Source organism: Pongo pygmaeus, chromosome 4 (assembly GCF_028885625.2).
Source record: "Pongo pygmaeus isolate AG05252 chromosome 4, NHGRI_mPonPyg2-v2.0_pri, whole genome shotgun sequence".
Taxonomy (NCBI): Eukaryota; Metazoa; Chordata; class Mammalia; order Primates; family Hominidae; genus Pongo; species Pongo pygmaeus.
This window is the reverse complement of record NC_072377.2, coordinates 150,718,994-150,745,858: the sequence shown is the minus strand read 5'-3', so window position 1 is coordinate 150,745,858 and position 26,865 is coordinate 150,718,994. Positions and strand designations below refer to the sequence as shown.

Genomic DNA, 26,865 nt, shown 5'->3' with positions numbered 1-26,865 from the left:
TATAATATTTAGCTGTCATCCATATGACTGCAAATTCTATAAAGGCAGGTTATATGTATATATATGAATAAAAAGGGATGGGTGGGAATTATGTGGAAAGGAAAAGTGTGTTCCTTAGCTAGAGCAAGCAGCTGCAAATTCTTTATTGCCATCTGAGAATTTGGGTCTAAAATTGCTTAATCTTTTGGATTTTTTCAAGTGAAATTAGAGCTATCCTTTTACTTTGTCTTCATAATTACTATTTTAAATAGATATGTAGTTACCCGTTCTTGTTCCTGTAACATATTTTGTTAAATCATTTTTTCTATCATTGGAAGCTTTAGTTGTTTCCAGGCTTTCCTAGTATAATTAACTCAGCATTGGGTAGACTCGTTTAAGAAAGGATAATTAGTTGTTGTTGAGTCTGAGTTACATGAACATTTTGTGGCTTTTGCTGTGGATTCCTATATTTTCTTCAAGGAGTACAATGTCACAAACAACGTATTAGTATACTCATGTCATCATAATATTGACAGATTTAGTTATTATAATTATTAAAAATTATTTTTCCTGGACAGGCACGGTGGCTCATGCCTGTAATGCCAGCACTTTGGGAGGCTGAGGTGGGTGGATCACCTGGGGTCAGGAGTTCAAGACCAGCCTGGCCAACATGGTGAAACCCTGTCTCTACTAAAAATACAAAAATTAGCCAGGCATGGTGGTGCATGCCTGTAATCCCAGCTACTTGGGAGGCTGAGGCAGGAATCGCTGGAACCTGGGAGGCGGAGGTTGCAGTGAGCTGAGATTGTGCCATTGCACTCCAGCTTGAGTAACAAGAGCAGAACTCCATCTCAAAAAATAAAATAAAAATAAAATTATTTTTCCTCTAGTAGGTATAAAAGAATGTGTTTTGTTTTACTTCATATGTATTTTATTTGTATTCTTTTCTTTATTTTTTGAGACGGGGTCTTGCTCTGTCACCCAGGCTAGAGTGCAGTGGCACGATCTTGGCTCACTACAACCTCCGCCTCCTGGGTTCAAGCAATTCTCCCGCCTCAGCCTTCCAAATAGCTGGGACTACAGGCGCATGCCACCACGCCTGGGTAATTTTTTGTATTTTAGTAGAGATGGGGTTTCACCATGTTGCCCAGGCTGGTCACGAACTCCTGACCTCAGGCAATCCGCCTGCCTCAGCATCCCAAAGTGCTGGGATTACAGGCGTTAGCCACCGCGCTCAGCCTATATTCATTTTTTAATTGACAGAAATTGTATTTATGGTACGCAATATGTTTTGAAATATATATATATACATTGTGAAATGGCTAAATTGAGGTAATTAACAAATTCATACCTTACGTACTTACCATTTTCTGTGGTGAGAAGAATTAAAATTTAAATCAGGTGCAGTGGTGTGCACCTGTAGGGCCAGCTACTTGGGAGGCTGAGACCTCAGGAGGCTTGCCTGAGCCCAGGAGTTTGAGCCTGTAGAATGCTATGATAGCACCTGTGAATAGCCACTACACTCTAGCCTTGGCAACATAGCAAGGCTCTGTCTCTTAAAAAAATCTACACAGCAATTTTCAAGTATAAAATGCATTGCTATTTCCTTTGGTCACCATGTTGTACAATATAGCTCTTGAATTTATTTCCACATATTTTTGATTACTAGCTTCTCAGGGCTTAAAATATTAACATAGTTTTAATTCTAATGGTCACAGTGAATTACTTCACCTTTTATATTTATTTTTTTCTTATGCAGGAAATTCTTGGTGCATCACTTTCTGCACCTTTAACGTCATACAAGGTGATCTATGTTCTCCCAATGCTAACTATTAAGGAGGATAAAGGTAAAGAGTTTATTTATTTCTAGAAATATTTTGATAATCACGTGTTGGTTCTAGTTATTAATTCCACACTTTGTTTTATAAGGCACTGGTGTGGTTACAAGTGTTCCTTCCGACTCCCCTGATGATATTGCTGCCCTCAGAGACCTGAAGAAAAAGCAGGTAAGTATCTGAGTTTCATATTTGTATTTCGTCCTCACCATCTCATTGCTTAGGTACTGCTGAACTGCACTGTGGGACTAGGCTAAAAAGCTATGCATTTATCTTTAAACTGCTACCTCTAACTTGTTTCTTGATGTTTATATATTTTCTGTGGTTTGAATTTTAAATGTGTTTCACAGAATTTTGAAAAAGTTTTCTGATATTCACATTTTCATTGAAATCTGGCATATGAACCTCAATTTAAGTGATATGTGTATGTCTATGTACATTTTTGCTTTTGGCTGTATAGTTTCATTTAGGCTATTCACTATAACTTTAGCTATTAAATTTTTGAAGGTTACAGATCCCTTTTGAGATATTTGGCAGAGTTAGACAATTGCTCCCTATGGAGAGGAGAACAAATAGAAACTTTAAAGAAACTTTTAAGAAAGTTTGGAGGTTGCTTCTCTCAATGGTTCTACCAGTAAAGTGTTGATCATTATTGTTAACTTGCAAATTTTTCTGTAGGCCTTACGAGCAAAGTATGGAATTAGAGATGACATGGTCTTGCCATTTGAGCCGGTGAGTACATAGATAATTCAGAATATTCACATCCATCTCTTTATCAGAGAAAAAGAAGAGCTAACATGTTTTCCTTATAACAAAATTAGTTGGTGGAGTATGAAAATAAGAGTTTGCTTAAGGATTTACTCACTTTAATTTGATACCTGCTATGGTAGATAAGAGCAAAAGGAAAACTAACAAGCATTTTCTTACCACCTGGCACCTGCAGTTCTGGAACAAATAGCTTTTTAGCATCACCAATTTTATAGTAGCTTGCTTTGCTAGTATGATCAATTTCCTGGCTTCTAAAGATAAAATTTTGCCCTTTTCATGAATGTTTATTTGTAACCATAATAACTTTAACAAAGTCCTGTACAACTCTGTTTTATGTTTCTTGTGTTTTCATGTTAGTATCTATAGAAGAAAAACTTTTAAATTACTAGCAAATGATTTTCATTTCATGAAAGATCCAGAGGAATTCATAAAAACCAAAAGCACAACCATCCATGAAACTAGTTGTTTACATCAGCAGTCCCCAACTTTTTTGGCACCAGGGACTGGTTTTGTGGAAGACAATTTTTCCATGGATCAGCAGGGTGTGGTAGGGGAATGGTTTTGGGATGAAACTATACCACCTTAGATTATCAGGCATTAGATTCTCATAAGGAGCAAGCAACCTAGATCCCTCCATGCACAGTTCACAATAGGGTTCGTGCTTCTATGAGAATCTCATGCCACCCATGATCTGACAGGAGGTGAAGCTCAGGGGGTGATGCTCGCCTGTTGCTCACCTCCTGCTGTGCAGCCTGGTTCCTAATGCCATGGACTGGTACCAGTCCACATCCTTGGGGTTGGGAACCCCTGGTTTACATCATTTTGCTAGTTTCAGTATGAATTAGTTAGATAATTGTATGCCAGTGGAGGATAGAGTGTTGGGAAAGGTGTGTGTGGTGGGGGAAGGGCATTGGGGGTGTTGGTACACAGAGTATGGGTAGTTCCTGTGGAGAGTAGGAGGACAAATTTACATCTGGAAGTTAGTCACTCTGTGATTACTTAATGTGTGGCAATGTCATAATGACATATACAGTCTGAAATGACTTAATTGGACATTAGAGGCAAAAGGACTTGTGCCTTATAGAGCTGTGTGTTCAGTCAGTGTGAACACGTTCCTGATTGCTGTTTGCTGCAGGTGCCAGTCATTGAAATCCCAGGTTTTGGAAATCTTTCTGCCGTAACCATTTGTGATGAGTTGAAAATTCAGAGCCAGAATGACCGAGAAAAACTTGCAGAAGCAAAGGAGAAGATATATCTAAAAGGATTTTATGAGGGTGTAAGTAATAATTTTTTTTAGTTTTTATTTGATTTACTCCATGCTCTGTGATTTTCTTAATTAGAAAAATGTAGAAAAATTTAACATAGTTTCAGCTATACATTGATTTGAGAGCTTAATATGAGAATGTATTCTATTTCCAAATTTCTAATTTTTGTTTTTATCATGTCCTTTGCCTAAAAGCATTTTCAGAAATTGTCTTTTTCGTGCCCTCTAGGAATCTCTATGGAGTGAATTTCTTGACAAGATATTAAAAATTAGTTCATATTATTATGCAGTAAACTTCAAAGATTTATTGAATGGAGAATACCTGGTCCCTTCTTTTGCTCTTTTAGTTAAGGAGTTCATATTTTAGATAAGCAGTTTTATTCAGTCCATTAATTTATTTATTAATGTCTACTAAATGCCAGGTGAGTTCAACAAACATGTTCTGAACCATTTGTTTCTCCTAATTGTGCATATGTTAATGTGGTTTACATTTCCATGGAAAGAAGGCTAGGCTAGAGAACATAAAAATCCAAACAAGTTGTTAGGTGCTTCAGATTCAAATGAAGATTTTTAAGGACATCAACAAGAATGTTTTTTAGTTTTAGCTTTCCTACATTTTTCTGGATAACCAAGAATTGGTTACATATCTTTTTTTTGAAGTGACACATATTTTGAATGATGATAAAAGCAGCACTTATGTAGCACTTACATATTAACTTACTTAATTCTGAAAATAACCCCATTCTGAAGTAGGCACTCTTATCTCCAATTTACAGATGAGGAAATGGAGGCACAAAGAGATTAACTGATTTACTTGAGATTAGCCAGATAGTTAGCCAGTGGGAACTGGGATTCAAACTAGGTAGCCTGGCTATGGGATTTGCATGTGTGTGTGTGTGTGTGTGTGTGTGTGTGTGTGTGTGTATGTGATGGAGTCTTGCTCTGTCTCCCAGGCTGGAGTGCGGTGGCGCAGTCTCAGCTCATTGCAGCCTCCAACTTCTGGGTTCAAGTGATTCTCCTGCCTTAGACTCCTGAGTAGCTGGGACTACAGGCACGTGCCACCATGACCGGTTAATTTTTGTATTTTTAGTAGACATGAGGATTTCACCATACTGGTCAGACTGGTCTCAAACTCCTGACCCCAAGTGATCTGCCTACCTTGGCCTCCCAAAGTGCTGGGAGTATAGTCTTGAGCCACTGCACCTGGCCAGATTTATGTTCTTTTTCTTTTTTTTTTTTTTTTTTTTTTTTGAGACGGAGTCTTGCTCTGTCGCCCAGGCTGGAGTGGAGTGACTCAATCTTGGCTCACTGCGACCTCTGCCTCCTGGGCTCAAGCAGTTCTCCTGCCTCAGCCTCCCGAGTAGCTGGGATTACAGGCCCCACCATCACACCCAGCTAATTCAGATTTGTGTTCTTAATCACTACACTCATTAAATATAACTTTATAATGTTGGATTAAATAGATATTGAAGTATTTTGGTATGTTAGAGGTTTAGAATGTCAAAAGAGAATGCATGTCTTTTCTACCTAAGATAGAAACAATTTGAGAGAAATATAAGAGTCATGTAGATGAAAATAAGAGTCATGTAGGTGAAAATATCTGCTTTATTACCAGAAAGCTGGAAGGTGATTGAGGCTTAATTGATGGCAACAATGGATAAGCTAATACTTTTCCCTAGCACGTAATTGGCCTACTGAAAAAAAGATAGAGGTGAAAGAGTAGGCCTCCTTCTAAGAGCAAGCTTTATCACATGGCCAGGCAAAGAATACTCACCTGCAGCAGGTGGGGTTAGAAAGAGGAGCCTAATGAGATGAAGCTGAATATGCTTAGTTCCTTCAGAAACCACGAGGAATGAGGTGAGTGAGTGTAATTGAAGTCTGTCCATGTGGAAACTTAAAAAGTGGAAGTGAGTATTCCTTCCTGATCATGCTCACACTAGGTATCTCCGTGATACCTAGTGAGGTGGGTATCACTGACAGAACGATAAGTGTGTTATAAATATTAGTTATCCATGCTATACCAAAATGAAAAATTATCATTATAAATATGATACATTTCATACTAAAAATATTTCGGTGGGCAGAAGCAAGTTTAGTTAGGGAAAATTAGGAAAGAAACTCAAGGCAGATTCTAACTGTTTTGTATGTGGTTTTTCTCCCTTCTCATCCTTTTAGATCATGTTGGTGGATGGATTTAAAGGACAGAAGGTTCAAGATGTAAAGAAGACTATTCAGAAAAAGATGATTGACGCTGTATGTGATAGGCTGTGCTCTGAAGCCTGTTTTCGAAGAGCTGTTAGTTAATAGACTTGATAGTGTTATTAGCAGTGAGTTCTACAGTAGAACCTGGAGCTGCAATAAAAATATCATATAGTTTTGCGGCAGAAAATAGACCTATTTAGCAATTCATTTAACTTGAACATCCCATCTATAATGTTGATAAAGATAGTGTTCTAAAGTCGATGTGTGCATAGCATGCATAGAGAACTTTGATGATATTTCTGGCAGTGGCCATTTTAGATACTGGTAGTTACAATCCTTTCTTTCTGTGGTGTTTCTGTCATCCTCCTCTCATCCCTCCATGTTTGTTATAACTCTCTTCTATTTAGCTGAGTTAACCCTTTACATTTTTATTTTTGACAACTTTGTATACCCATGATACAGAGAGACAATGGTCTGTTAGGCTTGTTGAAATAAAAAAGCAGCAATTTCCTCATCACTTTTCCATAATTTAAATTTCTCTTCCTTGGAGGGGGTAACATTTAATCGTTTTAGTATTGATCTCCAGCTCTTTTTTTTTTGAGACGGAGTTTCGCTCTTGTTACACAGACTGGAATGCAATGGCGCGATCTCAGCTCACCGCAACCTCCACCTCCTGGGTTCAAGTGATTCTCCTGCCTCAGCCTACTGAGTAGCTGGAATTACAGGCATGAGCCACTATGCCTGGCTAATTTTGTATTTTTAGTAGAGATGGGGTTTCTCCATGTTGGTCAGGCTGGTCTCGAACTCCTGACCTCAGGTGATCCACTCGCCTTGGCCTCCCAAAGTGCTGGGATTACAGGCATGAGCCACCGTGCCCGGCTGATCTCCATCTCTTACAGATCTCTGATCTAAGTGCTTGTAATGTGATTTTTTTTTTTTCAGGGTTAGGTATCAGCCACTAACCTCCTACTCTTGGAAGGAGTAGGAGGAAGATCAAGGTTACACTCTTTCCCCTGCTTTTTGTTTTCTCTAACGTCCCACATTTATTGGTATATACTACTCCATACCCTGTCTTCTCCGTACACTGTAGTTATAACAAATGTTAGGTCAATAGTTATTATTTACATTTTTGAGACATGGCTTATCCATAATGTAGTATACAATAATTTTTCATCCTCAGCTTTTGGTTTTCCCTGGGATTAATAGTTATGTTTATTTTTAAAAAATTCTTAATTAAAATACACTTGTCAGTACTCCATTTCTCAACTCTTTTCCAACTGTCTATTTCTTTTCTTACTCAGTTCAAACACATCAGTGTGCTTTCAGTTCCATCTCAGAGAAAGCTCTTCCAGAGCTTTCTGGCTTTAGTCTGAACTGGTTGCTTACTGTCCTGATGCACAAATCTTGGATGTTTCTCCACTATTACTAAGAATACCCTTTGCTCCTCTTGAGCTGGATCTCCTGTTTCCTTAATCCCATGTCTGTGTCCTTCTTATATTCTTTCTCATTTTGGTGAAACTCTGCCTCTGATAGCTTTTCTGAGAAAGGGTACCTGGAAGGTAAATTGTTGTGACTTTTCATGTCTGAGATATGTCTTCTATCTTTATATTGGATTGCCTGGGTATAGATTCTGGATTGGAAATAATTTTCCCTTAAAAACCTGAGGGTATTACCTCATCATCTTTTGGTTCATTGATGCTATTAAGAAGTTGAAAACTCTTCTGGTAGTGACTGATGTTTTTGTAAGTAGCTTGTTTCCCCTGACTTTGGAGGCTTGTATAATCTTTTTTCTCCCAGTATCCTGAAATTTCATGATTTGTCTTTGGTGTAGGTCAATTTTCATTCATTCTACTTGGTACTTGGTGGGCTCCTTCAATCTGGAAACTTGTGTACTTCAATTTGGGGAACATTTCTTGACTTTTTTCTTGATGATTTTATTTTTTTCTTATTCTCTATTTTCGCTTTTTGAATTCCATCATTCAGATATTGAACCTCTTAGATCCTGGCAGTCCTGTTGGTCCTCTTTGTGGGATAGTCCCTCATCATTTTCTTCCTGAGCTTTTCTTTACTATGTGCTTTTATTTACTATTTGTGTGTGTATATGAATACAAACTTATAAGAACTTATTTTTAAAGAATCATATGGAAAATTTCAAATGTATAAAAAAGTAGAGAGTAGAATGATAAATTCCTGTAATACCTATCAACCGGATTCAATAATTACTAATTTTGGGCCAGTTCAATAATTGATTCTTGTTTTCTGATTGATTTTTTTTTTTTTTAAAGAGACAGGGGTCTTGCCATATTGCCCAGGCTGATCTGGGTTTGGGCTCAAGTGGTCGTCCCACTTCAGCTTCTTGAGTGGCTGGGACTACAGGCATGTGCCTCCATGCCTGGCTGATTTGTTGTAGGATGCTGTTCTTGTTTCATAGACGGGACATCTTAATCTTACTTCTCTGAGGAAGACTGTTGATATATAATATATTTGGGTGTAAAAATAAATGTTTTTGCTTATGGGTAGGACTTGTCACTAGGCTTCACTGGGGGAGATCTAGAAAGAGCCATTTGGGCCTTGGCGACTCCCAGATGTTAAGTTTTTTTAGTATTTGCTTTTGGGTTTGTTAGATTTCCTGACAGAAGATTCTGCCAATCTCTAGCTCAAAAGGTCTAAGTGGCCAGGCATAGTGGCTCATACCTGTAATCCCAGCACTTTGGGAGGCTTAGACGGGTGGATCACTTGAGGTCAAGTTTGAGACAAGCCTGGCCAACATAGTGAAACCCTGTCTCTACTAAAAATACAAAAATTAGCCGGGCATGGTAGTGTCTGCCTCTAATTCCAGCTATTCGAGAGGCTGAGGCACGAGAATAACTTGAACCTGGGAGGCAGAGGTTGCAGTGAGTCGAGACGGCGCCACCACACTCCAGTCTGGGCGACAGAGTGCTGTCTCACAACAAACAAAAAAGTCTAAGCAACTGAGCATTTTGGGAGTTGGAAGGGAGAAGATAGCTAGGAATGTGTACCAACATCTAGTGTGCTGACTTTCACTTAATTCCCCTATTTTTACTATGATATTTGTAACTTTGTCTCTAGTTCAGAGACTTTCTTTTACCTTTTCCAGAGAATTAGCCTTTTTTTTTTTTGGTTCTGATATAGGTAGGGGCAGTATATGGGGTTTTAACCTCTATTTTATTTTATTTTATCTTATATTATTTTATGTTTTTTTTTTTACCACTTCCCAGATACCCACTTCTTTAAATGACTTTAGTTGGTGCTCCTCTTTTCAGTCTCACCTTATCTCTCTCTCCCTCTCTCTTCTCTTTCTTTTTTTTTTTCGGAGTTTTGCTCTTGTTGCCCAGGCTGCTGGAGTGCAATGGCACGATCTCGGCTCACCGCAACCTCCGCCTCCTGGCTCAAGTGATTCTCCTGCCTCAGCCTCCCAAGTAGCTGGGTGTTACAGGTGTGCGCCACCATGCCCAGCTAATTTTGTATTTTTAGTAGAGAATGGGGTTTCTCCATGTTGGACAGGTTGGTCTTGAACTCTTGGCCTCCCAAAGTGTTAGGTTTATGGGCATGAGCCACCACGCCCGGCCCTTATCTCTATTTCTAGAGCTATTTAATGCTACCAATTTCTGAATCTCTTTCTATTTAATGCCACCAATTTCTGAGGTACTAGAGTGCAGAGTGGATTGCTTTTCAGCTTTTTCTATTGTCGTAGGATTCAGATAGCTTTTTAATTGCTGCTAATATATTTGTCATTCATGTTGCTTTTTTGTTTTCAAAATTCAGTTAATATTTTTTCTTCTCATTCATTTTGACTTTGCAGGTTCATGCCATTTGTAAAACCCTCTTTGTTGTCTTTTTATTGGAATTTTGAGAGGGAATTAAATGTCTGTTTTTAATCTACCATCTTTAAACCAAAATTCCAGCTATTTAATTTCAGCATGAAGAATTGCATTAAAAACAGAGCAGTGAATCATTTTATGAATAATAATGCTGGATTTTATTTTTAAAAATTATCCTAGCCTAAAATGTTTAGGATTATCATAGCATTAAGAGAGATTTATATTTGGTAAGAAATCAAAAGCATCGTCAATTTTCATGCTTAAAGTATTTAGGATCATAATAGCAGTAAGAAAGATTTATATTTGGTAAAAAATCAAAAGCATGGTCAGTTTTCTAGTGGAAATTTTTCGTGGCACTATAAATCTTTAGTAACAAGATTTTCTATGTTTAGTCTTTGTATATCTTTTTTTTTTTTAAGCAGTAGTTTATAAGAAGGATAAAAGCAGCGCACCAGCATGGCACATGTATACGTATGTAACTAACCTGCACATTGTGCACATGTACCCTAAAACCTAAAGTATAATAATAATAATAATAAATAAATAAATAAAAGAAAGATAAAAAGCTGCCATAGGGCTGTGCACAGTGGCTCACGGCTGTAATCCAAACACTTTGGGAGGCTGAGGTGGAATGCTTGAGCCCAGGGGTTCGAGACCAGCCTGGGCAACATAGTGAGACCCTATTTCTATAAAAAAATTAAAAAATTAACTGGGTGGGTTGACATGTGCCTGTAGTCCCAGCTACTCAGGAGGCTGCAGTGTGAAGTAGAAGGGTCACGTGAGCCAGGAGGTCGAGGTTGTAGTGAGCCATGATAGTGCCACTGCACTCCAGCCTGGGTAACAGAGCAAGACCCTATCTGTCAAAATAGAAACAAAACAAAAAAAACATAAAACCCCAAAAAACTGTCATAGGAAGCCCAACCTTCAAACCATAGGATTCGAAACTGCTAACCATCTTTTGTGCTTTTTTTCCTTTTTGTTCACTTTTTAATTTTTCACTGAAACGAAATAATCAGTAGCTAGAGAAAGTGATCCACTTGATGAAGATTCATGCCTTTTTAAAAGCAAGTGTTACATAGAAGGAGAGGTAGAAGATAACTGACCCTGAGAAGGCGGGGAAGACATAATGAAAATGTGGGGTTTCAGTTATTGGTGGTATAGCATTTTTTTATAGTAATTTTTATCCTTGAGGAGTGAAGATTGATTTGACATAGTATCTAATATATGTTTATTTACTTTCCTTTAGGGAGATGCACTTATTTACATGGAACCGGAGAAACAAGTGATGTCCAGGTCGTCAGATGAATGTGTCGTGGCTCTGTGTGACCAGTGGTTAGTCTCTCTTATAGCAAGAAAATTCCCCTAGTCAATTTGCTCACCTTTGACTTAAAAAAAAAAACACATCAATTTGTCCACTCCCAGGTACTTGGATTATGGAGAAGAGAATTGGAAGAAACAGACATCTCAGTGCTTGAAGAACCTGGAAACGTAAGATGGGAGAAAGTGATGAAGGAGGAAAAAGGAGATGAAAAATGTGGAAACAGTAAAGTTGAAATGCAACAAAAAAATGAACCAATAAAGATACACTTTGTCTTTTGCTCTTTTCTAGATTCTGTGAGGAGACCAGGAAGAATTTTGAAGCCACCTTAGGTTGGCTACAAGAACATGCTTGCTCGAGAACTTATGGTCTAGGTAAACAAACTTGAAATTTTTCTGTTTGGATAACCTTGCCAGTTACACAGAAAATATACATTTTTACTTTTTTTCCCCCCTCAATTCTAGTGTTTTCTGAATTGAAAGCAAGAGGTTTTCTTTGGATGGTCATGAAAACTAGGATATAGTCCACTATCATCTACTGTGTGGTAGAAATATGCCCTCTCTAATCTATATAGATTTTGTGATGTGACTTTTTTATGGAGAGACTCTAAGCTTCAACCATTTGTCTTTTTTTTCTCTTTTTGAGACTGAGTCTTTCTCTGTCGCCTAGGCTGGAGTGCAGTGGCGCAATCTCAGCTCACTGCCACCTCTGCCTCCCGGGTTCAAGAGATTCTCCTGCCTCAACCTCCCGAGTAGCTGGGATTGCAGGCACCCGCCACCATGCCTGGCTAGTTTTTTTTGTACTTTTAGTAGAGATGGGGTTTCACCATGTTGGCCAGTTTGGTCTTGAACTCCTGACCTCAGGTGATCCACCTGCCTCGGCCTCCCAAAGTGCTGGGGTTACAGGTGTGAGCCACCGTGGCTGCCCCATTTTGTCTTTTATTTACCATTTTATTTTTATTAATTATCCAAGAATAATTTAAGAGCTTCCTAAATAAGTAGTTTTGTAAATGCTATAGCCCCCGTCTTAAAAATGTGGATTCCTTAGATGAAATGTCTCTTAGGTTCCTCATGCGTTACTTTTTATTTTTCAGGCACTCACTTGCCTTGGGATGAGCAGTGGCTGATTGAATCACTTTCTGACTCCACTATTTACATGGCATTTTACACAGTCGCACACCTGTTGCAGGGGGGTAACTTGCATGGACAGGCAGAGTCTCCGCTGGGCATTAGGTTGGTAAACAGATAAGGGAAAGGAGCATAATTTGTCAGTAAGAGTTGTGATGTTTGATTTACGTATTGAAATGTTTTAATAAGATTTATTTCACAGAATTTTGTCATGATGTTTTTGCTTTTTTACTATTGAACTGGGAAAAATTAATAAATAGCCCCTTACTATCATCATCTATTCTTCATTCTTATGGAAGCTGTTGTCCTTAGTTGTTCTTGTAACTACAGTAAGAAAGAGATTCCTAATCCATGGTTAGATTCAGGTATTGATTCTTCCAAGAAATTACGTATGTGTGTGTATGTATATATATATATATATATATGTAATAGTTTGTTTTATTTTTAATACAGACCGCAACAGATGACCAAGGAAGTTTGGGATTATGTTTTCTTCACGGAGGCTCCATTTCCTAAGACTCAGATCGCAAAGGAAAAATTAGATCAGTTAAAGCAGGAGTTTGAGTTCTGGTATCCTGTTGATCTTCGCGTCTCTGGCAAGGATCTTGTTCCAAATCATCTTTCATATTACCTTTATAATCATGTGGCTATGTGGCCGGAACAAAGGTGAATGATAAAATAGGTGTGGACTAGATTTATTGATTGTCAATAGGGGTGTCTTGTGGCTTCAAATATCTAAGAAATTATTGTGGAGGGGCTGGTATAGATAGATTTGCCAGTTACATTCTTTTTCTTATCTTAAATATGTACTAAAGCAGAAAGGCCACCTCCTATCTCTTACATCCAGAAATCCACATACCTACCCCAGGCACCAAAGCATGTCATACCTCAGGTGCATTGCTGGTCTGCTAGTAATTCATTTGACTTGTTAAATGCAGGAATAATTGTAGACCATTAGAATTGGAAAGAACCTTCTCTTTAGAGCGGAGAGCCCCAAGGTTCCAGCATTAGTTGTAGTAACATTCTGACTAGAGTCTGTTTCTTCAGAGTAATCCTTCTGTCCTTTTCCCTCTTTACCCAGACGTGTCTACTTTTACCTCTAGTTCCTCAAGTAGCTGAGGAAACAAACCTCTCAGTCTGTTCAAATTTTATTTCATAAAACCAAAACAATTTCTTAAGCCTTCTTGTATTTAGAATAAAATTACATTTTTTCCTTCAACAGTAAAACAAAGATTTTGAAGTAGAGGAATAAAATAATGTTTTTTTTTTTTTTTTTTGAGACGGAGTCCAGGCTGGAGTGCAGTGGCATGATCTCCACTTGCTGCATCCTCTGCCTCCCGGGTTCAAGCAATTCTCCTGTCTCAGCCTCCCGAATATTTTTTATTTTTTTTGAGACAGAGTTTTGCTCTTGTTGCCCAGGCTGGAGTGCAATGGTGTGATCTCAGCTCACTGCAACCTCCGCCTCCTGGGTTCAAGCGATTCTCCTGCCTCAGCCTCCCGAGTAGCTAGGATTACAGGTGTGCACCACTACACCTGGCTAATTTAGTATTTTTAGTAGAGACGGGGTTTAACCATGTTAGCCAGGCTGGTCTCGAACTCCTGACCTCAGGTGATCCACCCGCCTTGGCCTCCCAAAGTGCTGAGATTATAGGCATGAGCCACCGTGCCCAGCCCAGAGGAATAAAATAAATTTAATGTGGTTCTTACACTACTTGTCATCCACTGTTATTACTTACCTAATTTATTTATTTATTTTTCGACAGAATCTCACTCTGTCATTCGGGCTGGAGTGTAATGTCAGGATCTTGGCTCACTGCAGCCTCAACTTCGCAGACTCAAGTGATCCTCACACTTCCGAGTAGCTGAGACTAGCCACATGTCACCTTGCCTGGCTAATTTTGTTTATTTTTTGTTGAGACGAGGTCTCACTTTGTTGCCCAGGCTGGTCTCAAACTCCTGGACTCAAGCGATCTTCCTGTCTCAGCCTCCCAAAGTACTCAGATTACAGGTATGAGCCACCGTGCCTGGCCCTAGTATTTTTCTCTATTCTTTACAATGCATTTGTAGGCAAATTGGTATCTCAGAAGTATTATTTACCAATAAGTTGAATCTTCACTCCTTTGCACCAATTTTTTTCACATTTTTTAGGTTTTTAAAAATTACAAATAAGTATTGACATCAAGAGCTTATGCCAGATACTTTTTAAATCACTTTTAATAACTCTTTTTACTATAGCTTTTCGAGGAAGGTCTTTAATATCCATGTCTGTAGGCAGGGAACTGTACTGAGGAATAAAGAGGAAGAAATCATAACCCAAAGCTACCCAGCTAATGAAGATAGTACAAGTATGCAAACCCAGAGAGATTGGCTCCACAACTCTTGCTCTCAACCCCCGATATGATCTCATTGCTAGAATGAATGAATGATGTGTACATAGTTTGAAAATGTAAAGAGTACATAAAGGCAAAAAGTTAAAAGTGAACTTTCATCCTTGCCTGCACACTACTCTATTTCCCAAAATTCATCATGATGCTATTGGTTTCTTGTGATTTTATATACCAGCATCTGATATCTCTATTTGTTAATGTATACAAAGATACCACATTGTTTACACTGTTCTGTCTTATGTTTTCACATATATATGTGTGTGTGTATATATATGTGTATATATGTGTGTGTGTATATATATGTGTATATATATATGTGTGTGTGTGTGTGTATGTATATACATTTGTTTGAGAGGGAGTCTCACTTTGTCGCCTAGGCTGGAGTGCAGTGGCGCGATCTTGGCTTACCGCAATCTCTGCTTCGCGGGTTCAAGCAACTGTCCGCCTCAGCCTCCCCAGCAGCTGGGATCATAGGCGCCAGCCACCACACCTGGCTAATATTTGTATTTTTAGTAGAAATGGGGCTTCACCATTCTGGCCAGGCCGTTCTTGAACTCCTGGCCTAATGATCCACCCTCCTCGGCCTCCCAAAGTGCTGAGATTACAGGCGTGAGCCACTGTGCCCAGCCTTCACATATATTTTTAAGATCTTTTTATATCTATACGTGTAGCCCCACCTAAGTAGTTACATCATTGTATACCTGTATCCTAGTTTATGTAGCCAGTCCTTTGATTTGTTTTCACTTGCCGTTACAAAAAGGACTATAGCAAACCTTTATGGGTCTATTAGCTTTTACCTCAAAATTTTAAGCCAGAACTATCATCTTTGTTTCTTATTTTCTGTCTTTAAACATTTATCTGTGAAGTGACAAATGGCCTACAGCTGTGAGAGCAAATGGACATCTCCTCTTGAACTCTGAGAAGGTAAGGCTTATTGCAGCTTAAAAGTTTAAAATTCTGTGGAAGGCTTTTCAGATTTAAGGTGTTGCACTTTTTTTTAATGTGTGTAAGAAATAATGTGTCCAGGTGTGGTCTCATGCCTGTAATTCCAGAGCTTTGGGAGGCCAAGGTGGGAGGATCACTTGAGGCCAGGAGTTCAAGACCAGCCTGGACAATATAGTGAGACCCCATCTCTACCAAAAAATTAGTAAATAAATAAGAAATAATATGAATTAATCAGAGTTAAAAACCTTCTAATGAGCATATTTAGGACTAAGCATAAATTAATTTTTTTTTTTTTTTTTGAGATGGAGTCTCGCTGTCTCCCAGGCTGGAGTGCAGTGGCGCCATATCTGCTCACTGCAAGCTCCCCCCTCAGGATTCACGCCATTCTCCTGCCTCAGCCTCCCGAGTAGCTGGGACTACAGGCACCCGCCACCATGCCTGGCTAATTTTTTTTTGTATTTTTAGTAGAGACGGGATTTCACCGTGTTCGCCAGGATGGTCTCAGTCTCCTGATCTCATGATCCGCCTGCCTCAGCCTCCCAAAGTGCTGGGATTACAGGCGTGAGCCACCGCACCCGGCCTATAAATTAATTTTTATCTTCAAAATTGAGCAAGGGGAGTAGATAGTATTAATTGAAGAGAGAGATAGGGAAAAGTTACCTATTCATAACATTTGTATTTAAAGTGGCCAAAGGTGACACAAATTGCAACTGAAGTAAGGAGAGAAAAAGAGAGAGAGACAGGGACAGGAATCATAAAGAGCTTAGCATTGTGACCCAGAAGAGTTTTCTTTTCCTTTTTTTTTTGTTGTGACGGAATCTCACTCTTTCACCCAGGCTGGAGTGCAGTGGCACAATCTTGGCTCACTGCAACCTCCACCTCCCAGATTCAAGCGATTCTCTTGCCTTAGCCTCTTGAGTAGCTGGGATTACAGGCGCATGCCACCATGCCCGGCTAATTTTTGTTTTTTTCCGTAGAGATGGGGTTTCGCCATATTGGTCAGGCTGGTCTCGAACTCCTGACCTCAAGTGATCGCCTGCCTCGGCTTCCCAAAGTGCTGCGATTACAGGCATGAGCCACTGCACTTGGCCATTTTTTTTTTTTTTTTTCACAAATCCACTTTTATTGACTTTTCATTAGTTTAAATCCTTGAGGGGTACAGCATCCCTCCGATTCTGTGTCCAATAGCCTTAGCAGGAAGATTGTTTAGGAATTTGGCATGAACCATGCTACTGTTCCCGTGGGCCTGAGTTACCTTTCCCCAGATTACTCTGGTTTTGTTTGGTTTGCTGCCAGGAGTCACCGTCTGGTTCTTTGCTTTGTATACATAGCACATCTCTTGCCCAAATAGAATTCTGTTTCATCTTGAGCATAAATACCTTCACATTTTTTCTTTTTCTTTTTTCTTTTCTTTTTTTTTTTTTTTTGAGACAGAGTCTCATACTGTTGCCCAGGGTGGTATGCAGTGATGCGATCTTGGCTCACTGAAACTTCCACCTCCTGGGTTCAAGTGATTCTCCTGCCTCAGCCTCCCGAGTAGCTAGGATTACAGGTGCCTGTCAGCACACTCGGCTAATTTTTTGTATTTTTAGTAGAGACGGGGTTTCAGTATGTTGGCCAGGCTGGTCTCGGACTCCTGACCTCAAGTGATCCACCCACCTTGGCTTCCCAAAGTGCTGGGATTACAGGCATGAGCCACTGCACCCAGCCATTTCTTTTTTTTTTTTTCTTTTTTAACAAATCCACTTTTATTTATTGACTTTTCATTAGTTTAAATCCTTGAGGAGTATAGCATCACTCAGATTCTGTGTCTAATATCTTTAGCAGGAAGATTGTTTAGGCATTTGGCATGAACCATGCTACTGTTCCCGTGGGGCCCAGGTTGCCTTTCCCAGATTACTCTGGTTTTGTTTGGTTTGCTGCCAGGAGTCGCAGTCGTTCTTTGCTTTGTATACATAAGCACGTCTCTTGCCCAAATAGAATTCTGTTTCATCTTGAGCATAAACAGCTTCACTTTTTTTTTTTTGAGATAGAGTCTCGCACTGTTGCCTGGACTGGTATGCAATGACGCAATCTCAGCTCGCTGCAACCTCCGCCTCCCGGATTCAAGCAATTCTCCTGTCTCAGCCTCCTGAGTAGCTAGGACTACAGGTGCCTGCCATGATGCTTGGCTAACTTTTTTGTGTTTTTAGTAGAGACGGGGTTTCACTGTGTTGGCCAGGCTGGTCTCGAACTCCTGACCTCGTGATCCGCCCACCTCAGCCTCCCAAAGTGCTGGGATTACAGATGTGAGCCACCACGCCCAGCTAACGCCTTCAATTTTAAGAAGAGCTGTGTGTTCTGGAGACATTGCTCATAGCCAGCAAAAATGGCCTTGGACCACAGCCTTCCAGCCATATTTCCTTTTAGAAGTCCTGCTCCCAGCAGGCCTCCATAGGATCCAAGAGGATGGGAAGAGCTATTTTTCTTAGTAAGTTGAGAAAATGGCTCGGTGCTTTTTGTTTTATACTGTGACTGGCCACTAAATTAGTAGAATGATAGAATTTTGGAATCTGTAAGATTTTTAGGTGTCACATAATGCTCTTTCCCAAGCAGTACAGTAGTCCTCTCTATGCCTCTGCTGTTACTGTCACTACTGTTACTGTTAATAATATGGGTGATTTTTTTTTAAACAGACTGCATAGGACTTTATCTTATTAATCAATATCCTCAATAGAAGGTTATGCAAACTTGACAGACCCCTCACTTGCCCCTATGATACTTCTGTCCAAATTAGAGAAGGGCACCCCTCCTTGACTTCAAAAAAAAAGGTACAAAATTATTTATTCCTCATTAATAAAAATGGTAACAGATTTGTTACAACCAGTGAATTTTGCTGTAACCAACAGAATAGCAATGACAGTATTAGTTGTCATAAATGTCTATATATCATAATGAAAATAGTTGTAGGGGGCTGGGCGCGGTGACTCACGCCTATAATCCCAGCACTTTGGGAGGCCGAGGTGGGTGGATCACCTGAGGTCAGGAGTTCAAGACCAGCCTGGCCAATGTGGTGAAACTCCATCTCTACTAAAAATACAAAAAATTAGCCGGGCCTGGTCGTGGGCGCCTGTAATCCCAGCTACAGGCTGAGGCAGGAGAATCGCTTGAACCAGAGAGGCAGAGGTTACAGTGAGCTGAGAACGTGCCATTGCACTCAGGCCTTGCGCGGCAAGAGTGAAACTCCATCTCAAAAAAAGAAAAAAAAGAGAAAATAGTTGTAGCTTTAAACAAACAGCAGATGATGTAAATTGCATTATGTAACATCAGACTTAGCCTGTGCCCTAATATCAAAAGGTAATAGAAAATGTTCCTTTAAGATAATCTGTGGCCAGGTGCGGTGGCTCACGCCTGTAATTCCAGCACTTTGGGATGCCAGGGTGGGCAGATCACGAGGTCAGGAGTTAGAGACCAGCTTGACCAACATGGTGAAACCCCGTCTCTACTAACAGTACAAAAATTAGCTGGGCATGATGGCGCGTGCCTGTAATCCCAGCTACTCAGGAGGTTGAGGTAGGAGAGTCCCTTGAACCGGGGAGGCGGAGGTTGCACTGAGCTGAGATTGTGCCACTGCACTCCAGCCTGGGTAACAGAGCAAGACTCCATCTCAAAGAAAAAAAAAAAAAAAATAAGTAATCTGTATATTAGATTGAAAAACTGCTGTTTAGAAGCATAGGCGATTTTAATAGATTTTGTTAGCTCAATAAGGAACCTTTGATTATTGAACTCATTTCTTCTTTGTAAGTCAAAGAGGAACCATACATTTATTATTCTTGTTAGAACATGACATTTTCTTTGGCTGTCTGAAAGTTGTTGTACTATCCTGATTTTATTAGAACAAGATAGGTATTGCTATGTAGTATAATAGAAAACTGATATAATCATCATTTCCTTTTAATATCAGCATAGTTATACTAATGACATACAATTTTAAAACGATAAAGATTGCTAGGCTGTGAGTGGTGCCTCTTCCGATGCATTGCCCTAAGGCAGAGCACAACTTGAACAACCGATTTTTGTGACCCTAATGATGGGAGGGTTCCTAAAGTCATAACTCCAACCTCATGTGCTGGTGCATTCCATTTCTGAATGATTCTAATTGCCGTAAAGCTCTTTCTTAGGTAACCAGCTGGTGTTCTAGAGTTATAGTGGAATCATTACACATGTCTAACCCAGACAGTATAGGCTAAATCACAGTGGACTGAGTGTGAGTCTGGAGGTCCTCTCCTAGCTATGTCACTGATAGCTGAGTAACCCAAACAAGCCACTTTATTGGGTGAAATTCAGTTTTCACCTCTCTGAAATTAGTGTAATATCTTTTCCTTTCCATATTTCGAATTCCTTTTTGTTTTTATCTGGTCATGGCCAACCTAGTTAATTTTATTTGGCTGATTTGGTTTATTTATATTACTGTTATTAATGATTGATCACTGACTCTCTATTTCAGATGTCAAAATCCACGGGCAACTTCCTCACTTTGACCCAAGCTATTGACAAATTTTCAGCAGATGGTGAGTAAACATTTTTCTTATTGCTGTTCCATAGGGTCCAGTTCTCCTCAGATTATAGAAGACATGTTAAAATTGGTGTTTTAATTTTACTTTCTGTTTTGCTTTTAACAAAATTTTAAAATCTTAATGTTTCCTTTGCGGATGAGCAACATAGTATTTAATATATAAGAATTACTGACATGATGTGTTCAGGAACAAATCAAGCTGAAGTTACTTTGAGTCTTCCTTTAATGAACTCCATATCATTGCTAAGATTCAAGACTTGTTCTGTAGAGATGTTGAGTATGGGCCAAGTGCGGTGGCTCACGCCTGTAATCCCAGCACTTTGGGAGGCCGAGGCAGGTGGATCACCTGAGGTCAGGAGTTCAAGACCAGCCTGGCCAACATGGTGAAATCCTGTCTCAACTAAAAATACAAAAAAAAAAAAAATTAGCTGGGTGTGGTGGCGGGTGCCTGTAATCCAGGCTATTTTGGGAGACTGAGGCAGGAGAATCGCTTGAACCCGGGAGGCGGAAGTTGCAGTGGGCCGAGATTGCACCATTGCACTCCAGCTTAGGCAACAAGAGTGAAACTCTGTCTCAAAAAAAAAAAATGTTGAGTATGTAGGAAGCTTTTCCAAGATATTTCCTCTGTATTTGGTATTCCATTCTTATTAACTGAGACAGAGTCTCGCTCTGTCACCCAGGCTGGAGTACAGTGGCATGATCTTGGCTCACTGCAACCTCCATCTCTGGGGTTCAAGCGATTCTCGTGCCTCAGCCTCTCAAATAGCTGGGATTACAGGCATGTGCCTGCACGCTTGGCTAATTTTTGTATTTTTAGTAGAGACGGGGTTTTGCCATGTTGGCCAGGCTGGTCTTGAACTCTTGGCCTCAAGTGATCCACCCTTCTTGGCCTTCCAAAGTGCTGAGATTATAGGCATGAGCCACCGTGCCTGGCCTGCATTTGGAATTCCTAAATGTGTCTTGAACCTGGGAACATTGATTTTTTTCAGAAAATTGTTTTTTTGTCTGGCCTCAGTCCTATTACATTTTATTACTATTGTGTCAAGAGAAGAAATGCACTATCCTGAAAGAACCATTCATTTCTTATATAATTAGTCATTGGTCATCATGGTACTTCTTTTTATTGGTCATGGCTAACTCAGTTTGTGTTCTCAGTATTTTGATTGGACACCAAAGCCAAAGACAGAACTGTATCCAAATAATATAGTTAGTCTGTTTCTTACAAGATATATAAGTAATTACGAAACCGCTTTATGTGTATATTAGGATTGAAAAAATAAGTAAACAGGTAGATAATGAGAACCTCTGCCTCACAGAGCTCACTATCAGAAAAAGAAGCTATAAATAAGTAAAGAGAAAATGCTAGAATGAGCCCTATGGGGTCAGATTGGATGTGGTGATAAAAGTATGAGCTCATGATTTTTATTTGTTTATGGATATATAGATATAAAACTAAATGGCTGGGTGTGGTGGCTCACGCCTGTAATCCCAGCACTTTGGGAGGCCGAGGCGGGCAGATTACCTGAGATTGGGAGTTTGAGACCAGCCTGACCAACATGGGGAAACCCTGTCTCTATTAAAAGTACAAAATTAGCCAGGTGTGGTGGCGCATGCTTGTAATCCCAGCTACTCAGGAGGCTGAAGCAGGCGAATTGCTTGAATCCGAGAGGCAGAGGTTGCACTGAGCCGAGATCACACCATTGCATTCTATCCTGGGCAACAAGAGCGAAACTCTATCTCAAACGAACAAAAAACATAGATATGTGTATGTATGGGTTAGTATACAAATATGAACTGTTAAGTGGAAAAGGCAAGGTAGAACCTGAATGCTTTGATTGGACACCGAAGCTAAAGACAGAAATAACTATATAATGAGTTCCCTCTTTTTTTTTTTTTTTTTTTTTTTTTTTTGCAACCATATAGTGTTCCATTGTAGGGATATCCTACAGTTTAACTGATGGACATTTAGGTTTTTTTTTCCAATGTTTTAGAATGGAAGATTTTGGTAGTACTGAGAGATGAGAATTGAAAAAGTAAAGTTTTTTAGTGGTAAACTTCTAAGAACCTATTTTCAAAACTGAGAAAAATTCATATGCATTTGTACACATAAGGCACCAATGTGTATTCTCATGCATTAAAATGTATTTTGTTACCTCTAAATGAGGCTGAGATGTTGATAAGAAAACCACAATGAAATGTGTATCTTTATCCCCAGTTTATCATTTTCTATCTCTGCCTCATTAAAGATCACTTTATCTCATTAACTCAACATGCCTGAGAAGAAACACGTATTGGTGCTTAGTGGATGCAAATCAATATGGATGGTTTGAATATTTTAACATCACGGTTAGGGATGCTAGTTTTTGATGATTTTAATTTTTGTTGTTGATCCAGGACAGTCCTTTAAAGCATTTGTTAATTATATATGAGCTTTGCAAGGTATCCAACTGAACACATAGGACACAATTGATACTCAGAAACCATATTTTTAATGCATTGAATTTTTTTTCTTCTTCCAGGAATGCGTTTGGCTCTGGCTGATGCTGGTGACACTGTAGAAGATGCCAACTTTGTGGAAGCCATGGCAGATGCAGGTATTCTCCGTCTGTACACCTGGGTAGAGTGGGTGAAAGAAATGGTTGCCAACTGGGACAGCCTAAGAAGTGGTCCTGCCAACACTTTCAATGATAGAGTTTTTGCCAGGTAATCTGTAGATCCCTATCATTTTGTGTTTTAGAGTTACTTAGTCCTGGTGCATTTTTAAGTTTTCTTTTTCTTTTCTTTTCTTTTTTTTTTTTTTTTAATGAAATAAACTAATGATAATAATAGCTAGTATTCATTGAAGGCTTACTTGTGCCAGGTACTATGCTAAGTATTTTGTGTCCATTATCTGACTTTAACCTCAAAGCAACTTTATATAATACAGATATTATTAGCTCTATTTTATAAATAAAGAAACTGAAGCTTAGAACAATTAAGTATTTCCTTAAATGCCTTAAAGCTAGTAGTTGCAAACTTGGGATATGAACTTGCTTCTGTCTGTCTTGAAAGTCTGTTCTCATAACCATTTTACCATGTTGTCGTGTTTTCGAGTAGGGCAAAATGGTTAAAGGAAAAAGAAAAGGATAAATATCTTTGGAGTCATCCTACGCACTGGTATTATAAAGATGAATGAGACATGATCCTTATTGTCTAGCAAGAGAGACAAACACCCATTTTCTAAGCACAATAATAGAGATAAGGAGAATTCAGAGATGTCATGTGACTTCTGGGTTTCTTTTTTTTTTTCCTGAGACAGAGTCTCGCACTGTCACCCAGGCTGGAGTGCAATGGCACAATCTCGGCTCACTGCAGCCTCCGCCAGGTTCAAGCTATTCTTCTGCCCCAGCCTCCCTACTACCTGGGATTACAGGTGCTTGCCACCATGTCTGGCTAATTTTTTGTATTTTTAGTAGAGACGGGTTTTCACTATGTTGGCCAGGCTGGTCTCGAACTCATGACCTTCTGATCCACCTGCCTCTGTCTTCCAAAGTGCTGGGATTACAGGCTTGAGCCACCACACCCGGTCAAATTCTGAGTTTCTTGAAAAATAAACAGTGTTTTCAGGGAGAGGAGAAAGTGTGGATAAGCCATGGAAAGGGTCTGATATTTATTTGAAGTACATTATCTGATGGGCAGAGGTAGGAGATGAAACAGTTTGGGGCCAGATTAGGCCAAATTAAGAAGGACCTGGATTGGTATGAGAAAATTTTTTTCTAATATCCAGTATTAGTTATTGTAAATGCAATAATTAAAACCTGGCTATGGCCAGGCACTGTGGCTCACGCCTGTAAACCAGGCACTTTGAAAGGCTGAGGTGGGAGGATTGCCTGAGCCCAGGAGTTTGAGACCAGCCAGGGCAGCAAAGTGAGATCCTTTCTCTACAAAAAAAAAAAATTAGCTGGGTGTGGTGGCTTACGCCTGTAGTCCTGGTACTTGGGAGGCTGAGGTGAGAAGATCCTTTGAGCCTAGGAGTTCGAGCCTACAGTGAGCTGTGATCATAGCACTGCATTCTAGCCTAGGTGACAGAGAGAGACCCTGTCTCAAAAAAAAAAAAAAAAAAAAAAAAAACCCAACACTTGGCTTGGCTACAACCTTAGTTAAGCTATTTTCATATTGCATTTTGGGCTTTATAAGAATAAAGTGTCCATCAAGAAATTTCTGAATAAGCATCATTTATTATGTCATAAACAGGAGCCCTAAGCAGTGTCAGATGACAGTACTTAAGGATGGATAGACAATAGAGAGACTGCAGTAATTTGTTTTAAGGAACACAAAGATGGTGTTGTGTTGAGCAGTTTTAAATGTTTCGGGCATTGTTCTCATTTTACTGCTTAAATAAGCAGTATTTTAAATTTGTATATTAAAAAGCAGTATTTTAAATTTGTATATGCAGCAGTTTTTTATAGCTATGTATAAGTGCCTTTAAACTCAATAACCTTTTTTTCCCCCTATTCAATAGTGAATTGAATGCAGGAATTATAAAAACAGATCAAAACTATGAGAAGATGATGTTTAAAGAAGCTTTGAAAACAGGGTTTTTTGAGTTTCAGGTAGGCTGTTGATTCTTCTGGTAGCTATAAAACATGTCAATGTGAACATTATGTATTTTCCCCCTTTTTTCTTCCTGCTATAGCACAATTACTCGCCCAAAGTGTAGACTGAAAATCCTGCCAGAAAAATTTTAAATTCTTCAATAAATTGTGATTTTGAGTTATTATCTTTGGTATTTTTTCTATTGTGTCCATTTAATTTAATAATTGTGCTCCTAGTTAAGCTATGAGCATTAATATAAAGGAGATTAAATCTAAAATTCAGCTATACTTTCCAGGAAAACATTTCAAAATTGATAAAAACGAAGGCAAAATTGTAATTAATTGCCATTAGTTTGAGAGCAAGCGTTTTCTGAGGTTTTCCACAAGGTGTCAGTATTTCCTCAAGTTTGGCATTTAAAGTGCTTAAAGTAAAAATGTAGCTTTACGCAATGAGCTATGTAAAATATCACATTGAGATTTATATAACTTGGTTTTCAGAGATGTGGTTAAATAAGGATAAATGGCTGAGCATAGCAATGTGTTGTATTTATAGTCTTTTTTTATATTTAATATCCTATATGCTGCTAAGAGCAGTCACCCTTAATATACAGTTAAAGTTGTTCAACTTTTATGTCTCAGTTACAAACTGTCTGTAAAAAAATTCTTTTTTTGAGAATTATTAGTATAAAACTGCCATGTACTTTGGACAAAGATAAATACTTGCAGATTCTTAAAGTAAAACATTTACAGTAATTTGTTGTGGATTTTTAAAAGACTAGAAACTTAAAAATGTATTAAAACCAAGATACTGAAATTTTTCCCTTTATTTTTATTTTAAAGAAGGTGAGGGAAATGGTAAATAATTTCAAATTTTGTAGGCCGCAAAAGATAAGTACCGTGAATTGGCAGTGGAAGGGATGCACAGAGAACTTGTGTTCCGGTTTATTGAAGTTCAGACACTTCTCCTCGCTCCATTCTGTCCACATTTGTGTGAGCACATCTGGACACTCCTGGGAAAGGTACCTTTATGCATTTAAAATGTTTTGAGTGGTTTTGATTTTGGCTTCATTAAATAAGTGTTGTGCTAATATTGTTACTTAAGAGACAAAGTCTGAAAGTGAGTAATTCAAGAGTAATGCTGGATTCAGCATCATAATTATGACAGGTTAAACCAGAGCTATCTCCTATTCAGATGGATATATGTGCCCTTATTTATATATACACAGTGTATACATATTTTTAAAAGGTGAAAATATTGAGAAAGATATAAACAATTGTTATGAGCTGCTTAAAAACAAAGATATAGGTGTATATTTGCATAAGTATTCTTGTTTTATATAAAACTTCTGGCATATATAGGACTTAATATTCAGGGATATTAGCATTCTTACTATGAATATAAATTCAGTTATTTCTCCCAGGCTTGCAGATAAATAGATTGGCTGGTTTAATAACTCCTTTCCAGCCATATTAGCTAGGCTCTTTTGTATTTTTAAATGCATGAACAATACAGAAATGTGCTCATGATCTATATACCAAATAACTGTACTTGAATACTGGATGTATTAACAGGATAAAAACTGAGTGTATGCATAATTTATATAATAATGATTAAATTTAGGCAAATTAGCATTACATAATTTTCTTTGAAAGTGAGCATATGTGTGTGGGTATTAATATGCTTGTACAAATGGATGCTAATTAAGAATGTAGAGTCAGACTTCACAGCTTGAATTCTAGGGAACATTAGATCAGGGGCTGTGCAAGTATGTTATGTGTAGTCAAGTTTGAACTCTGAGCATACAATTACAGATGGTATCCTTGGTATGAAATTATAATCAAGAACCATAAAATTGTTATATTGTCTAATCTCACTGAAGTTTTTTTTTTGTTTTTCTTTTTTTAAAAGCCTGACTCAATTATGAATGCTTCATGGCCTGTGGCAGGTCCTGTGGATGAAGTTTTAATACACTCCTCACAGTATCTCATGGAAGTAACACATGACCTTAGACTACGACTCAAGAACTATATGATGCCAGCTAAAGGGAAGGTAAAGTCTTTTTTTTTTT

The 26,865-nt window shown here is 38.7% G+C and overlaps 1 protein-coding gene across 3 annotated transcripts in view; it reads left to right on the top strand.

Annotated features, from left to right (window-relative positions):
* The window catches only part of LARS1 (leucyl-tRNA synthetase 1), a 66,775-nt gene that overhangs the window by 24,938 nt on the left and 14,972 nt on the right, over positions 1-26,865 (top strand). For all 3 annotated transcript variants that reach the window (XM_054489510.1, XM_054489511.1, XM_063665248.1), the window contains 16 exons: positions 1,739-1,826; positions 1,909-1,985; positions 2,493-2,546; positions 3,718-3,858; positions 6,022-6,099; positions 11,137-11,222; positions 11,313-11,378; positions 11,500-11,582; positions 12,302-12,440; positions 12,789-13,001; positions 15,589-15,646; positions 20,154-20,217; positions 22,742-22,925; positions 24,724-24,814; positions 25,675-25,815; positions 26,706-26,846. In XM_054489510.1, the coding sequence (XP_054345485.1) occupies positions 1,739-1,826; positions 1,909-1,985; positions 2,493-2,546; positions 3,718-3,858; positions 6,022-6,099; positions 11,137-11,222; positions 11,313-11,378; positions 11,500-11,582; positions 12,302-12,440; positions 12,789-13,001; positions 15,589-15,646; positions 20,154-20,217; positions 22,742-22,925; positions 24,724-24,814; positions 25,675-25,815; positions 26,706-26,846 (1,704 nt within the window). The remainder of the gene's footprint in view (positions 1-1,738; positions 1,827-1,908; positions 1,986-2,492; positions 2,547-3,717; positions 3,859-6,021; positions 6,100-11,136; positions 11,223-11,312; positions 11,379-11,499; positions 11,583-12,301; positions 12,441-12,788; positions 13,002-15,588; positions 15,647-20,153; positions 20,218-22,741; positions 22,926-24,723; positions 24,815-25,674; positions 25,816-26,705; positions 26,847-26,865) is intronic.